At 42.7% G+C, this 16,837-nt stretch overlaps 2 protein-coding genes and 2 non-coding genes across 10 annotated transcripts; 1 reads left to right on the plus strand and 3 right to left on the minus strand.

The window, feature by feature from the left end:
- The first annotated feature begins 820 nt into the window (after positions 1-820).
- rab6ba (RAB6B, member RAS oncogene family a) lies at positions 821-12,237 on the plus strand. Of its 4 annotated transcripts, XR_015096437.1 has the most exons (10): positions 821-1,159; positions 6,236-6,294; positions 9,194-9,247; positions 9,325-9,430; positions 10,556-10,667; positions 10,878-10,971; positions 11,056-11,122; positions 11,288-11,461; positions 11,603-11,689; positions 12,105-12,237. XR_015096437.1 is itself a non-coding variant. In XM_086088442.1 (8 exons), exons 1-8 carry the CDS (start codon positions 1,090-1,092, stop codon positions 11,350-11,352), a joined length of 627 nt encoding a protein of 208 aa, XP_085944568.1. In that variant the 5' UTR covers positions 821-1,089; the 3' UTR covers positions 11,353-12,237. The 4 variants fall into 4 exon arrangements, 1 of the variants encoding a protein (XP_085944568.1); XR_015096435.1 differs by having other exon boundaries at positions 11,288-11,689; XR_015096436.1 differs by having other exon boundaries at positions 11,603-12,237.
- Positions 6,191-16,128, minus strand: LOC147166546 (uncharacterized). 4 transcript variants are annotated; one of them, XM_086088446.1, is made up of 4 exons: positions 15,820-16,128; positions 14,524-14,851; positions 13,909-14,004; positions 6,191-6,844 (listed from the first exon to the last, which is right to left on the minus strand). In XM_086088446.1, exons 2-4 carry the CDS (start codon positions 14,835-14,837, stop codon positions 6,808-6,810), a joined length of 447 nt encoding a protein of 148 aa, XP_085944572.1. In that variant the 5' UTR covers positions 14,838-14,851; positions 15,820-16,128; the 3' UTR covers positions 6,191-6,807. The 4 variants fall into 4 exon arrangements, with proteins under 4 accessions (XP_085944572.1, XP_085944573.1, XP_085944569.1 ...); XM_086088447.1 differs by lacking the exon at positions 6,191-6,844 and adding an exon at positions 13,476-13,570; XM_086088443.1 differs by lacking the exon at positions 6,191-6,844 and adding an exon at positions 13,476-13,822.
- A 12-nt stretch (positions 16,129-16,140) lies between these two features.
- On the minus strand, positions 16,141-16,212 carry trnap-ugg (transfer RNA proline (anticodon UGG)). The gene has a single exon. It is a non-coding gene; the product is annotated as a tRNA-Pro (tRNA).
- Positions 16,213-16,552: 340 nt separating this feature from the next.
- On the minus strand, positions 16,553-16,624 carry trnap-cgg (transfer RNA proline (anticodon CGG)). The gene has a single exon. It is a non-coding gene; the product is annotated as a tRNA-Pro (tRNA).
- Positions 16,625-16,837: the final 213 nt, after the last annotated feature.

The raw sequence follows: 16,837 nt of genomic DNA on the forward strand, positions 1-16,837 counted from the left end.
AGAGCATTTGGTTGCAGAAGTGTGCACACCTTGTTATAACTGGGTATGTGGCTGTGAATCGCATTCAAACTGTTCAATGGGAGCCAGCACACACCTGCCACCAAAGAGTTTACCCAAAGATTAACCCCGAATAAAGTGTAGAAGTTCGGAACTTTTTGGGTGGGATTTCGAGCAGAAACCTGAGGTTTTTGTGCAAACGTGAACTTCTGTTGGGAAGTGTTCATATGAATCCCTCCACCTTGACTATATGGCCTCACTCCTCCAGTTCCAGCTGAAGAAAGAAATTCTCAAAACATGACGTAGGTTGTTTCTTTTTACCTTTTATTTATTTTCAGTTGGGTTATACAGGTGATAGGATACAAGTTTCAACAAAATACTCACATTTCAGCAGGGGTGTGTAGATTTATATAAATCCCCTGTATCGCAGATAAAAGAGGAAAAAATAGTAAGATTTGTATTGGGCAATATTTGGATATTAATTATAGATTTTTTTGTATTTGTTTCATTCAAATATAGAAGTTCTGAATTTGTATATCAGTTTCAGCCATTATTACCTCAATAAAAGGAAATAATCCCTCCACTTTTAAATGCAGTATAAACAATCCTCAAATTTTAAGTTTGGTATTTTTCTTTGTCTTTTTTTTAATTTATTTTTTACTTAATATGCCTAGATTAACAGCATTAATATCGTTACGTTAATTTTGTTTTGCTTTTATTTTTTGGGCGTCGACGCGAAACATTTTGGCGCCACTCTACATGACGTCATTTCACCATTCGGCCTCAGCGCCTTCGGACAACTTTGCCGACTACGCATGCGCACCCCCTTCCCAACCCAGCAGCACCACCGGGAGGGAACGAGCTTTATGTTCGGGTTTTGTGGCGACTTGTCCCCCTTACAAAGTGAGCGAGAGAGCGCGGAAGAGAGACAACAACACTGAGGAGGAGGAGGAGAGAGGAAGTGGAGACACCGCCGCCTTTTTTCCCCCCCTCAGCATCTTCATCGCAGTCCCGTTAGCAACAAGAGCTCGAGTCCCGACAGTCTTCCGCCCTCCGGCGTCCACTGGCCGCCCTTTTCTTCCTTTCGTCAACATGTCCGTGGCCAGCGACTTTGGGAACCCTTTAAGGAAATTCAAACTCGTCTTTTTAGGAGAGCAGAGTGGTAAGACATGACATTTTATTTACGTTTTGTGATGAAAGTTGTGAGTTTTTTTTCTTTTTTTCTTCGTGTGGATCACGTGATGCCGATGCACCTGCCCGGTCACCAAGTTCATATTTGTTACATTTCAAGCTATATCGTCAAATTTAATTTGGAACAAGCGTCCTAAGAAATCTATATGTTGTGATTTTAGCTTAGGATACGCTAAAGGCGTTTTTTGACTTTTGTGTCGAATCAACCATTTAAAGAGTGCTGTCATTCCACTCGTCGGCGTTAAAAAAAAAAAAAGGAGCCAAAATGGAGGTCAAAAGTGATGCGGTGGACGGAGTGAAGTTGTCTGATTGACAGCCTCGGACACACCCAGCTTGGTGTTGGCCGTGGGTGAACTTCAGGAGGTTCTGGTTCGGCGTTCAAGTTTGTCCGGCGTCCTCGAATATAGGGACCATTTAAAATGTAGAATTAAGTTCCTTCATCAAGATCCAAAATGGACGCAACTTCCATCCACGAGATCCTTTTTTTTTTTTTTTTTTTTTAATCTTCATAGCTTCCCACGATGACGCCAAAGTCAAAGAAGTCCAAAGTGCAGAGTCCACACATTAAATACATGAAACGCCTCTGACCTATGAGGTGAATTTTATAGCAAATATAAAATCGTAAAAAAATAAGCTTCTATGTAATTTAGAACCATAACAGAACAAATTGCGTGAGTGATGATTTGAGCCCTTTGTACCACTTTTTTTTTTTTTTTTTTTAAAGCTTATCCTCCATGGTTCACTGAAAAAATCCAAGTGCCAAAGCCCTACAAATGGTCTGTAAATTGTGCCAAACTCTCATTCTCATTCTACTGGACCGACTTTGTACCAGTTTGACATTCTTGTCAGTCCAACGAGTTGAGCTGCTTCAGAGCATATTTGAAGTGTGAAGTGTATTCACTCCATCAGTTTGCCCGAGCTCCAATGTGGCCTCTTCCAGCTGGATGGGCCCGTGACTGACATGCGAGCTGTAATTGCAGATGGTGCGAAAGCAAAATGACATACTATTTTGTCTAGGGGTGTGAATTGCCTCGTACCCGGCGATTCGATTCGTATCACGATTCGTAGGTCACGATTCGATTCGATACAGATTAATCCCGATACGAATCTATAAATTGATTATTGCGATATTTTTTTTTTTAACTCAAGTTTAGAAAATACAAATCAGTAAACTTGTACATGTACACTGTAAGATTTGTATGAAAATGTATTTATTTATCTGAAAATTCAGGCTTATAACTGAGCCGCTGCATTTAACAAACAGGTCTGTTTCATGTTTGAACAGCACTGAAATAAAAATATTAAGGCTTAATGTTCCATTAATATAACATTCTTCCATGCTTAATGTGTGAATCCTAACCCCAAGTAAGACGTTTTGTTGAATATTCCCATCAAAAATGGATGTTTAAAAATCGATTCGGCCGCATATTGAATCGATTCGAGAATTGCGCGCTGTAATATCGCGATATATTGCCGAATCGATTTTTTTCTAACACCCCTAATTTTGTCTATTAAATAAACGATTTCGAAAACGTATGTCTAATATTTTTCACAGTGAAGGGAAATTGATTTCTTGATTGAACAGATCAGAAGGTAATCAGGTTTGGATGTCGTCAATGAAAACAAACTCAGCTTCCCCAAAAATGTGTTTAGCCACAGTTTGAGATTTAACAAAGGGGCACATCGTATCTACGTTTTGTCTGTAAGTACTTGGAATAGTTAGTAGTCTTAAATAAAATGACAATAAAAAAAGAATGCTATTTTTGTTTACGTGGGGAAACGGTACAAAACACAAACGGAAGAATACTAAAATACTTTGTTATACTTGCTAAGAGCATTTTAATCCCGTTGCACTTTGCAGGTGTCTGGGGAGCAGCCACCAGCAGTTGAAAGGTCAAAGGGGGGATTTGCAAAGTCATTACATTTTCAACAGAATATCACCGCCCTGGGTGGGGGAAATGTTGATTTAATTAACGGCAGCTCACACATTTCGGAAATCATGTGACCTGATGCCAGGCTAAAGGTTAACAGCGCTCCAGTGACACGTTAAAATGGACGCCGTCGTGCTTATGTGTACATTAGCACCAGGGGGGGGGGGGGGCTTACTGCCTCGTGCATATTTAACAAGCAGGAAATACATCGACGTCGATAAGCTCACACTAATGCTGCCTTATATATATATATATATATATATATATATATATATATATATATATATATATATATATATATATATATATATATATATATATACTATACGACGTGTGTAACGCATCCATTTTTTTTGACCACCTTTTCCTCAAAGAGACCAAATAACTACATAGACGGCTTTCCTAAAGAATTTATTTCAGCTTGCAACTCTTTGTCCTTACTAGTAACTAGTTAACATTACCCCCTCCTCCCCCCAAAAAAAGCTTTCTTTTGGATATTGGGGGCTGATAGAACATACCTTTGCAAAGACATTTTTTGACCTGGTGGTTTTCATAAACACAAAACCTCATTTCATTGCTATCTTGGGTAAGGAAATGCTAGTAGGCCACCGACCGCTTCCTGCTGACACGCACGCACTGATTGATGCCGAGGACCGCTAGCGGCACTTGCAGTTTAGCGTATTTGCTCCAGTGATTCAGCACTATCATCCAAAACAGCCAAGGCGGGAGGATTGCGTGACACCTCAGGCCAAAGCCACGTCCAATATGATGACGCTGTTGCTTTGGCGTCATATTGTCACATTCTGGTGCTTCATTTTGTCTGGCCATAGCCTTGTCTCATAGAAAATGTGCTTTGTCGCCATCTTGTGGCAAGCAATTCCAAAGCTTTTTGTGTGAGCGTTAATGGTGGATTTTTTTTTAAATGTGCGCGTGGGCTGATAGAAAAATGTGACATTATGCATTTATATGGTTGTTTTCTGTCTTGTTTAGTTAGCATAGAGGCTAACTGACTTCGTAAGCTAGCTCAGTTGTTAGCCGGCTAATGTTTGCACTCCTTAATTGTCTAGATACCTTCCAGGTTAGCGTGCTAGTTTGTCGCTTGTCCAATTTGCTCACAGGTTAGCTTGGTTAGTTTTATCACAAGATACTCGTTAGCCAAGGGGTAGCTACGAGCTAGCATTGGCCAGCGGCTCATAGCCAAATCTCTTTTGGGAGTCTTTTCATGGGGCAACTGAAGGAAAACGTCTGCCTGGAGGACGCTATCTCATTGTTCGCATTGAAGCAACAAGCGTGTCGTCTCATAACAGCCTTCTGTCTGCTTTCCTCGGGCTAATGCAATGAGGCTAACATGGCGTCACACCTGGCTGCATTTGTTATTGTGTCCTCAATATGTACACACGTGTGTGTGTGTGTGTGTGTGTGTTTGTTTGTGTTTGGCCTCCAGTCACAATTCTTTATTAGTCCACAACAGAACTGAAATGGATTTTCGTTTGCCTTTGTGGAGTTTGCCGACCCGTTCATCCATTATTCAGAAGCTTCTGGTCAATAAATGTGTCTATATGTATGGTATACCTTAAAGAGTTTTCCACAGGTGTCATGGCAACCGTGGGACATTCTCTCTTGATAGTTGGCAAGTGAGCTGGCTGGTTTTGTCACGAGTGACTTGTTCGGGCTGTTCTGAAGCTAGCATGCTAGTTTGTCACTTGTTAGCTCACAGTTTAGCCAGTAGGTTTTCATCACGCGGAGGTTAGCGCGTTCGCTAACAATTTTAAAACGATGTGTTTGTTCAGTATTTAGTACATAAGGTAAAACAGTTAACAGTAATGAGTAGTTGTTGCTTTTTCAAGCGAACTACATTTTAAGAATCGATGCCTATATATAAAGCGGGCGTGTCAGGAATGAGTTCATGATTCCAAACACTTCCTGTGTACGTTACTTTCATGCGGAGTAAAAAGGATCTTCCTGTGCGGAATCCCGCTGCCGCTAAAAGTGCAGGACATGCAGCGGTACCAGCGGGTGCTTGATTTTTTCCCCGGTAATTGGCCTTCACGTCGCTCCGCCGGCGCCTTACGAGCTTCGAGGACCGGCCGGTCGAGGATAACAGATGACGTCGTCCACACTGGCTTTGCAAAGATGCCAAATACGGTTATGCGACTAGTTATGGTCCTCAGTACTTGTAAGGTTAGCTGACTGGTTAGCTGGTCATGAAGTACTTGTTCAATTCACTCGCAAATTAGCTTGAAATGAGATGGCTAGTTTCTCATTTGTTTGGTTAGCTGGCAGGTTTGTCGCTTTTTAAGTGAGCTCACATGCTAACTGGGTAGTTCTGTCACCAGCCGGCTATCTTGTCACGAGTTACTCGTCCAGTTTGCTGAGAAGATAGCCGGCTATTTTCTCGCTCGTGCAGTTGGCTCACAGGTTTGCCGGCTAGCTTACAAGTTAGCCGGCTCATTTTCTCACCGGGGTTCTGCGAAGTTAGCTCAACGGCTAGCCGGCTAGTTTTGTCACACGGTGGTTGTTCAGTTGCCTTCAAAGTTAGCAGGCTCGCTTTCTCACTGGTTTAGTTAAGCTAGCACGGGTTACGTCTCATGTCATTTTTATTACCCGTGGTATGGCCTATCCTATTATTATACTTTGTATCTTTTTTTTTATCAAATCTGGTAGATGGAGCGCGACTGGTGCTGAAGGCGATCGCTGTCAGATCGGTTGAGGCGTTGATTAAAACATTAGCCAGGCATCGTTAGGATAATCGTTATGTGAGCATCACGTTGTGCCTGGCAGACGCGCACGGCAGGCGCGTGTAATTAGCCTCCTTGATTAAAAGTCTTGGCGAACACAGCGGAGCTCATTAGAGGTTGACGGTGTTGATTCCTGCTAAGAGTTTGCGCGATCCCTTTGGGCACCATTTTGTGTCAGGGTGTTGGATGGCAACTCGGAGCTTACGGCGCACGGTGTCGCACGTGGGACAACGGTCCGATTAATAGCCATTAATAAAGACAATTTATCCGTATGCTGGAAAGCTCTTTTTTTTTTTTTTTATTGTTGGAAAAAAAAAAGGAAAATGTCTTGTTTCGTGACAACTTTGAAGTCATCTGCATTGTCGTTTTCTCTTGCAGTGGGAAAGACGTCGCTGATCACGCGCTTCATGTATGACAGCTTCGACAGCACGTATCAGGTAAAGAAAAAAGGAAAAGAAAAAAAGAGCTCAAAAGCACCTTCAGCTCCACTTACAATGTCTTACAATGCCGATGAAAAGGCATTAAAATAAAGCTCGCTAAGCCTCGTTCAAAGTGACGTTCACGTCGGAAGAATGCAGGCAATGACCTCAGAAATCGTAATCAGGTGAGCTCCACAAGCGCAGAGTTTAACGCCGCCACAAATGTACAATGAGTCTGGATTTGTTTTTCCCGACGTACCGAGATGTGACGAATGTTAGCGTTTAGCAAAAAAAGAGCACACTTCTTGGAGCGAACACATTTTGCTTCTGGTGTGCTGCTGAGCTGCTATCATGAATGACGGCCTCGGCGGTCTTTGTGAAGGAAAGTACGAAGACAAATGGCCGTCTGTCTTGTCCTGGTGGCGATGAGACTTGACGTCACGCGTCGTCATTCCTCACCCGCCTCCCTTTTGAAGTTTTCAGCAGACAGACGGATGCCGGCCCAACAGCATCTGCTGTTTTCATCATGTCTCAGCAGAGAGCATCGCTTTTTTGTGGTGTAGAAATTCTGCAAGGAGAGTGAAAATAATTCACATTAGCACCCTGTAGTCTCAAAATCTGGATTTCCACTGTAAGAAGATCCAAGTGTCCGTGTCTGATTATTATTTTTATTTTTAAGTGGCACATGTAAGTAATCGCAAGCATGTGTTCTTTATCCTCTGCGAAGCATGATTGAGTCTGCAGTAAATGATATGGAGCTGTATGTTTGACTTGCACTGCCCCCTGGTGGTCAAGCCGCATTGAAATGAGCAGCAGCACAATGCACATTGAAGACTGTGAGTTATTTGCTTTTCAATGTATTTATGATGCATTGAATCGGAAAATGTCTCCGTCGGTGGTTTTCCTTTTTCCACGGGCAGAGCGGGCCTGGGGCTCGGCCCTCCCCGACGACGCCGGCTCATTAATCATTCAAAAAGACGACGTGAAAAATTTACAAGGATCTAATGTGTTCATGTATCGCTCGCCGTCTGCGTGCGGATCCTATTTTTAACATCTGGGCCAAAAGGAACCCAGAAACCTTTGACGCAAACATCACTGCCGTGTCAATACCTCAAAATGGCTTCCTTTTTATGTAAAGATTATTGCCGTCAATTGTCCTGTTGAACCTCTGCCACTCAGCGACAAACGTTTGCGCCGGTTCAGACGGAGCACAAATGCCTCGATATTTTTGGGTTGCTCGGCCAGACCGGCCTGGTTCAGCCCGCGCCGGTCAATGGCATCGCCACGGAAACCAGCGCGTGACGGAGCTGCTGATTTCCAAGCATGGACCGTCGCGGCGTCCAAAAACCCTTTGGGAACAAAAACAATTCAAGAGAATTGAAAAAGGTAAAGTCAGTCGCCTTTTTTCTCAATCGCTCCGCCTTGACGTCGTTGTGAAATGGTTAACGTTGCGCCGCATGACCGTTAACGACGTTGAAGCGCGGTTTGCAACTCAGTTTGAGCGCGGATGGAATTAACACGCCTTCCTTTCCGAGTTCTCCATTTTGAAAAATGTCAATATCAGGATCACCTGAGGACATCGTTGCAGGAGAAGCCGCGCGCTTGGCGGCCAACTGCAAACGCGCCGCCAAGAAAGAACACAAAAGCCATCTGCCGCAATGGAGGCAAACCGTCCTGCTGATTGATACCAAAAAGAAAACAATTTTGCCGTTGAAGAACCCTGGAAATATGGAAAAATGTGTCGAACCAGGATGGCTGACTTCCTGTTTCTTTTCGGGCATGACTTCTTATTTTGATTGTATTTATTTTTTATAATGAAATGTCATGTTGCAAAGTGAAACTAAATCACAGACAATGCGACAAATAGTCCATTTGCAGGTTTTTGTTTTGTTAAACAATGTGACATTGCCAACTAGTGGCGTGGCATGCAAATTACAACATTACATTCATACATTTTGGGCTTCTCTTACTTACTCCTGCTTTAGTCCCATTAACACTGTTAGAGTAGACAATATTTATATTCTACTCTTTGCGTGTTCAATTAACTGAATGGTGAGATTCTGGTGTAGAAGTCCCTTTGCAAAGGTATCAAAAGCTTTTGATGACAACAATTGAACTCTCTCAAACAGTGGTCTGTTCAGATTGTGTCATCAAAAGCTTTTGATACCTTTGCAAAGGGACTTCTTCACCAGAATCTCACCATTCAGTTAATTGAACACGCAAAGAGTAGAATATAAATATTGTCTACTCTAACAAATGGTGACCCCGACGTGATTAGTTCAATATCGTAGGAATTATCCCAACTCTCTAACGACATCAAACTACAACTTGTTCACACAGATCTCATTTAAAATTTAGACAATTTGGAAGACGAAAAACCAGTTGCAGCGGACCCAAACAGACAGAACCTCCCTACGTGGATAAAAGTCTCCACTTACCGTACTTTATTTATTTAGGCCTAGAAGTTCCGCCCGTCCGTGAACGCCGCAGCTTGCTCCACGTCAAAATACCACCATCCGTTAGAATACAGCGGAGGTCACCATTCGTTATAATTCAGCGTCGGGGATCCCCATTTGTTAGAGTAGACAATTTTTATATTCTACTCTTTGCGTGTTCAATTAACTGAATGGTGAGATTCTGGTGAAGAAGTCCCTTTGCAAAGGTATCAAAAGCTTTTGATGACACAATCTGAACAGACCACTGTTTGAGTGAGTTCAATTGTTGTCATCAAAAGCTTTTGATACCTTTGCAAAGGGACTTCTTCACCAGAATCTCACCATTCAGTTAATTGAACACGCAAAGAGTAGAATATAAAAATTGTCTACTCTAACAACACCCATGGAAAGTTTCCAACTATGAAAATGTGCAACCCGACTAAATGAACCGACCTCTCAATTTCCTCTGTCCACTTCACAAGGCAACGATCGGAATTGACTTCCTGTCCAAGACCATGTACCTGGAGGACCGAACGGTAAGACTCGAGTCCGTTATGCTGTCTTGCATTTTTTCACACTAACCGCGTCTGTCTTGTCGGTCACCAAACGCCAGGTGAGGTTGCAGCTGTGGGACACGGCGGGACAAGAGCGCTTCAGGAGCCTCATCCCGAGCTACATACGCGACTCCACGGTGGCCGTGGTCGTCTACGACATCACAAGTAGGTTTCAGGAGCAGCAACGCAGGCAAACAAGAAGATAAGCAACCTCCTCTTTTTGCTTTTAATGACGCTCCAACTCTTAACAGTACAGCTCAGTGCTGCCCTGACATGTTGTGGCAAAATGTGGTACTACACTGACAGCGCGCAACTCTTGATTCCGACTTTCCCATAAACCGGGGGTCGGCCACCTTTACTGTCAAAAAGGCCATTTTAGGACAAATAAATAACCCCAAATCAACAAAACATTTGAAGATTGTGATGAACCAAACGGTGTGTTCGTGTTTGTCGAATGTACTCGCAAGACCGTGCTCGTTTGAGCGACACCATAACAGAAAAATATGCAGCATCCAGTACTTTGAGATTCATTTGGGATTTATTTGTTATTTTTTAGTCTTTTTTTTTCAGACTTTGACTTTTCTGCCTTTGTCAAATTTCTTACATTTTTGACAATTTTTTGGGTAAATTATGGTCATTTTCTGCCTTTCTCATTTGGACAATTTTTGGAAAAAAATTCTGCCTTTTTTTTTTGCAATCAATTTTCTGACATTTTTGGCAATTTTGTGGACATTTGATGGTCATTTTCGGGATTCTTGTTTTTGAGCATTTTCTTTCCTGCCTTTTCTTAAATCAATTTTCAGACTTATTTTGGCAATGTTGTGGACATTTTATGGTAATTTTCAGGATTTCTTATTTTTCGGACTTTTTAAACATGCTCTTTTCTGCCTTTTAAAAAAATAAATGTTCTGACCTTTTGGGCAATTTCATGGACATTTGATGGTCATTTTTAAAACTTTTTCATCGACCTTTTGTCTCTTTCTGTCAACTTAAAAATTTGGACTGACATTTTTTGAATATTTAGTTACTCATTTAATCTCAATCATGAAATCATTTAAATAATATTTTATCTAAAAATAAAGATAAATATGTATAAAAAAAAAATTCTATTAAGATTTTTTCTTTTTTTAGAGATCCACAGGAGAGGGACTATAACAATATAAAAACCATCAAAATGATGTCTTAAAAAATCGGTAAAATAGCTTGTGGGAGGAATAAAACAATTTTTTTTAAATTCTATTGTCACCTGTGAAATGTGTTTGCGATAAACGTGTGACGTTGTCTCAACAGACGCCAATTCCTTCCAGCAGACATCCAAATGGATTGACGACGTGCGGACAGAGAGAGGAAATGATGTCATCGTCATGCTGGTGGGCAACAAGACAGACCTGGCAGACAAGAGGTACGCGCCGCCCGCCGGGAGAAACACACCTCGTGTATTTTAGGACCCGGATTATGCAATCTTCGCCGTGACGATGACGACGACGAGCAAGCCCTTCGGCGTCTGATTTAAGTCACACAAATAGCTCGGATGGCGCTGTTACGTCATTTCAAGAAATGAGTGTCTTCCTGCTTGAGGTGTGTGACATCACTTCCTGTGTTGGATCCTCAGGCAAATCGGCATCGAGGAAGGAGAGAAGCGGGCGAAAGAGCTCGGCGTCATGTTCATCGAGACCAGCGCCAAGACGGGCCACAACGTCAAGCAGGTGAAAGGCTACCTCAAGAAAATGAAGGACCGACCAAAATGGCGCGCATGTTCAGGACTTGTTTCAACGTTTCTCATTTGTCAGCTGTTCCGCCGCGTGGCCTCGGCCCTTCCCGGCATGGAGAGCATGCAGGAGACCAGCAAAGAAGGCAGTATCCTTTTTTTCAAGTCCGTCCGCCTCGGCTTTCATATACATTTGAACTGAAGTTAAACAGCACCGCCACGTGGTAGTAAAGGGGTACTACGTGACCAAAACGGTCAAATTGCCCCGCCCCCCCTTGCTTGAAGCGTTCCGCCTCCTTAACGGTCTCCTCCAGTGATCGACATCAAGCTGGACAAAGCACAGGAGCCGCAAGCCAGCGAGGCCGGATGCTCGTGTTAATGGCCGCTAGCGTTAGCCGCTAGTAGCTAGCAGTCATCACCCTCGCCGTCCCGAGTCCCGACACGCTTCCTATGTTGCGGCTTCCTATTGGTTAACATCGCGACTGCTGGTCAGTGCTTCCGGAGAGAGAAAAAGATGTCAACGCTTGAAGCTGCCAAAAACAAACACGTTTGCTCTTCTTCCTTTTTTTTTTTTTTTTATGTCCTAATCAAGTCCTGCCTATACTTTGTTTTTGTATTTTTATATTCAGGGTCAATTCCACCTAACTTTACGACCGACGCCCACATTAGAGCCGTTTACGTCATTTGGACTTTCCGTGCATGCTTCTGTATGTCAGGTAACGTCTCAAACACGCACACACACACAAATGTTGGACTTTTATCGTTTCTACACGCGTGTCACGTTGTGTGCACGTAAAACATTCGAGTATTAGCACTGGTGCATTGTGGGACGTTTATGTAAATATGTGTGGATGCACTCGAGAAACTATTATATTGAGAACGCGTTGAAATGTTCTTATTTGAACGAGTTTTTTGTCTGGTTTTGGATCAAGTTGAGACTCGGGAAGTCAGAGAAGAAAGACACCTTGACATTTTGAAACACTTTGCTGCTTATCATTTCATATTCATTATTTAACAACTGGAATGTAGGACAACACGTAGCCTTACTGTCAAATGAGCACTTTCTCTTTTTTTATTTTATTTTTTATTGAAAGAGGATTCTACAGACGGTTCTTTGTATTTATTTCCTAGTGAACGGAAACCTTGGTGTCCATTTGTCAACACATGTAGTGATGCTTGTGCACTGAAGGGGGCAGCAGAGGCGACCGCAGCTCTCCTCTCACCGACCGTACACAGCATGTCTCTATTAAACATGTCTTGCCAACCACCGCACACGTCTCAGCTTATTCGGACAAAGCGGACCGGAAACGAGAACTCGGTCCAGACTTTTGTTCAGACCTCGCATGAGACTTGTGTCCGGAATTTTGGACAAAATGTTGCCTTTTTGTCCAGAGCTTAAGTCAAGCTGACAGTCAGACTTGAGTTCATACGTTGGTGTAGACCGTGGTCCAGACTTTTGTGCAGATTTATAACAAACGTTTGTCCAGGTCTTGGTCTAGACTTCTGTCCACATCTGTCTCAACTTAAACCAAGTCTTTAATCTGGAATCCAAATCTTATATAGTGATGACGTTTATCAAGACGATAGTCCAGACTTTGGTTTAGACATTGGTGCAGACCTTGTCCAGGTCTTGGTCTAGATTTCTGTCCACACCTTTTTCCAGAATAAACCCAGACTTCAATCTAGAATCCAAATCTTCTATAGTGATGACGTTTATCAAGTCTGGACATTAGTTCAGACATCGGTCCAGACTTTTGTCCAGATCTTAGATCAACTTTTATCCAGGTCTTGGTCTCGACTTCTGTCCACACCTTTGTCCAGACTTTAGTCCAGCCCTTGGTCTAGAAACCAAATCTTGGTACTAACTTTTGTCAAAAGATAGTCTGGACCTTGGTTGAGACATTGATGCAAGACCTTGTCCGGACTTCTTTCCAACTGGATCCACTTTTGTTCAGGTCTTCCCAATTGTGGTCCAGAACTGATTTGAAACCAACTGGTTTTCCAGGTTTCACGCACAAAACGACAACCTTGAAGGCAAACGGTCGCAGCTCGTCAAGCGTCGCAGGCTGATATGACTTGTTCCAACGAATCCGCCCCAAACCGGATCACCAACAAACGGTTCTCTTGCGTCATCCCGCTTGGAAACCACCCTGGCCCAAATTTGCGTCATCAACTGTCAGCCGAAACTTGAGACCCGATTCTCCAGCGCAATCTTTCATCTCGTCGTGCTTGTTTTGTTTTTCTTTTTAATGAAAGTGATTATATTATTTCCAAACGCTGCCAAAACGCCGACTCTTCGCCAGATGCTTTATGAATGCTCTTCATAATCCCCTTTCACGCTTCAGCGAGTCTTTTGTCGCGCGCGACGTTAGCATCGCGCTACGAAGAAGTCTCCCCAAAGTGTGCCACCGTTCGCAGATAGGGAGACGATTGTTGTCCCGTAAAGCGGCGTGCGATGCCGCCATTGGCGGAACGCACGCAAATGAATACGCTCACGTTCACTTTGGTTCGTCAAAAGTATCCAAATGGATCGTTTATTTCGTGTTCAGGACATTCGCAGGACCGGAGGGACTGATGTCTTTCAAGCAATTGTTGTCCTGTAAAGCGGCAGAACAGACAACACACAATGAAATGCTCTCTACGGCTACTTTTTTCATCATAAATAAAAATAATAATAAAAAAGGATGGTGTATATTTAGTGTTCAGGAAACATTGGGGGAAGCCGGGTTCAACCAAATCCCAGAGCAGCAGCTGGGGGAACTAAGCCCAGAATAAATAAGGGGGAGTCCGGGGGGTGGGGGGGTCATAACGTCTCTTCGCTGGAGAGCCGGCGCCAGGATTTCATTTCCCTACAAGGGCAAAAAAAAAAAAAAAAAGCCAACAATTTGTCCACAATGTTCATCAACGTCAGCATTTGAGGGGACGTTCGACTTACACGTTGCTGCTGGGAACGATCTGCTCTCGAGGTCTCTTGGTCAGTGCAAACTTGCGGAAGAAGGAGCGGAACTTCAGCTTCTTCCTGGAGGAATTGCTGGCGGGCAACAGAGTTGGTTTAAGAGCACGTTTTACCCCACCCGCGATGTAGTGATTGGTTTTTTGATCTGATTATTTGTTCAAAATGGCTTTTTATTGTAATCATATATCGATGCTGAAGTCATTTTTTTCAGGAAACACAAAAAAATTAACCATTTGCGTTATGAGGAGATAATTTAGGCAATTATTTTTTTTTTTTACAAAAAAATAATAATGACTTGGGTAATTATTTTAAGAGGGTAATGATAATAATAATAACTTAAGTTATTGTGTTTGTCAAAAAAGAATCATGGGAAAACGGTTAATTTCATAATAATTAACTTTTTCACTGCCAACCCAAGGAAAACGGATCTTTGACGTTTATAACCGTCAATGGCAGTGAATGATTTAATTTCAAATGAATTTCTTTAAATTAATGAAATTAAATAATCACCCATTAAATCACAAAAAAACATTGTTGTTTTTTTTTCTTCCAAAATCAGACTTTGGCGTAATTAAAAGGCCATACAATATTTACCTTTCCGCTCGGGGCTCGTCTTCCTCGTCGTCTTCCTCTTCTTCCTGGTCGCTCGGGATCCGCTCCCACAGCGTGCTGTCCACCCACAGCGCCTCCCGCAGGCTGAGGCCCCGCCGCACGCAGGTGACGCGGCGGCACAGCGGGCAGCGCACGCACAGCGACGGCCCCGCGCCTGCCGGCGCCTTCGGCGCCGCCATGGCCTCCAGGCAGGCCTGGCAGAAGGCGTGTCGGCAGTGCAGCAGCCGAGGGACGCGCTCGGCCCGGGAGAAGGCCAGCAGGCAAACGCTGCAGTCGCCCTCGCCGCACAGCACCATGAGGGAACGCCCGGCTGCGGGCGAGGTCACGTTTACTTCGTACACATTCGCATCTGAGGACGATTCAAAGTAAGGCCAGATTGTTGTTTTTTTAATAGCATATTGTTGCCGCTATGTGAAAAACATTTAGTGGTATGTCCATTTTTTTTGGGGGGGGGGGGGGGCTGAATGCAGACATCTAAAAAATGGGGGAAATGGACTGACACGTGTTTTTCCACATAGCAGCGACGATATGAAAAAGTTAGTTTGACTTTTGGTCAGCACTTCATTGCAAGAAGCTGCACTTGATTGAGGATTTTTTATTTCATTATATTACAGTAGAGTAAGTTATTTTTTTTAACGAGTTGACTTGAAACGTGACCTAAAACATGCCCGTTTAAAACACCTACGAGTATATAGTATTTTGTTTTATGTACTTCATTTTTTTATGCTCGGCTACACTTTTATGACCTTATGCAATGTATCAAGAAATAAACATTGTAATTCTTCCTTGTACGGTAAACGATTGTGATTTGTTTCCTTATACAATGGTTGACTTATTTTTTACTTTGTTCTGTTTATGTGTAATAAGCAGCAAAGTAAAAATGGTACTCTGTAAATAAATACACATATATACTGTAACAATATAAGAAAATACTGTATATACATTTTGAATTAGTATAACAGTAAGAAATAAAATTGTAAATAAAAAAAAATGTACACATTGTTTAAAAGGCTTTTCTTCTTCTTTTTTTAAGAAGGCATGCCTGACCTAATTTTACACTTATTCACACTCAAACACTTGTAATAGTTTGTAAAAATGATAAGTGGTGCAAAGAATGGATGATATAATTTTTTTTTTATCCTAATAGTATAATAAAAACATAACATTACAAGAAAACATTTGAGTACAATTTGAAAGTTGCTATTGAGCAAATTGTATGTATTTATATTGACTTTCCGTCACCCTCGCTCAGTATAAAAACAAGAAAGCATAACTTACAGCCGGCTTGACGAGAAGTCAAATCTAATGTGGAGGAGTGACGCGCTCCTGCTGCGAAGATGCTTTGCTCGATGAATGACGGCTGCGCAGCTTGTTTCTTTGCTATTGTGCCTTATTGTGGGGGGCGTTTCCCACGCAGTCGGCTGCCGTAACGTCCACGGGACAGCAGCTGTGGGAGGGGGCGGGCTCTTCTTTGTCATGAGCAGCGCGGTGGATTAAAACGTCACATTGCACAATTCATGTGAAGATGTTTTGTCTAAAGAATTATGACGGAAAAAGATTCGGGTTCGTCCGGGATTTGTTTACTGAAACAAAATCATTGGGCTCGTCCGGGATTTGAACCCGGGACCTCTCGCACCCAAAGCGAGAATCATACCCCTAGACCAACGAGCCGCCTAATATTTGTCTGACGATACAAAAACTATATTTTTATATATACTGATGACGTGTCGATATTTGCTACCAAATGCTAAGTAACCGAATAGATAGTAGCCTGGTGTCTTTTTTGTATTTTATTAACATAACCATTCTCCCCAAAATTACGTTTTGTGGAATAAAAATTGGATAGTATTGGATGCTTTATTTCAATTGACTCACTGGAGAGACACTATTTTGATTGTGACACTTTGTACCAAGAAGCAGCACAAATGGCTTAATACAAGTTCTACCCGAGATGCGAATGAACCGGTTCAACGAAATTGAGGTGGCCGAAAAAACTACTCGGCAAAATTCTGGGCTCGTCCGGGATTTGAACCCGGGACCTCTCGCACCCGAAGCGAGAATCATACCCCTAGACCAACGAGCCACGTGTCTATGGTGGCCGCCCATTTAATATATAAAGAATTTAAACACAACAGTTGTGACGCACGATGATTATTATTATTTTTTTTAAGACCGTGTATACAATACCGTTGCTGTATCTCGCAGTTAAATGTATTTTGGGCCACGACGCGAGACACCTGCACTAGCCTCTTTTAGCTTTTAGCCGATCGGTGCATCGTTTCCTCTCAAACGCCAC

The sequence above is a fragment of the Leptonotus elevatus genome, chromosome 11 (genome assembly GCF_054856555.1).
Source record: "Leptonotus elevatus isolate MCC_2025b chromosome 11, RoL_Lele_1.0, whole genome shotgun sequence".
Lineage (NCBI taxonomy): Eukaryota > Metazoa > Chordata > Actinopteri > Syngnathiformes > Syngnathidae > Leptonotus > Leptonotus elevatus.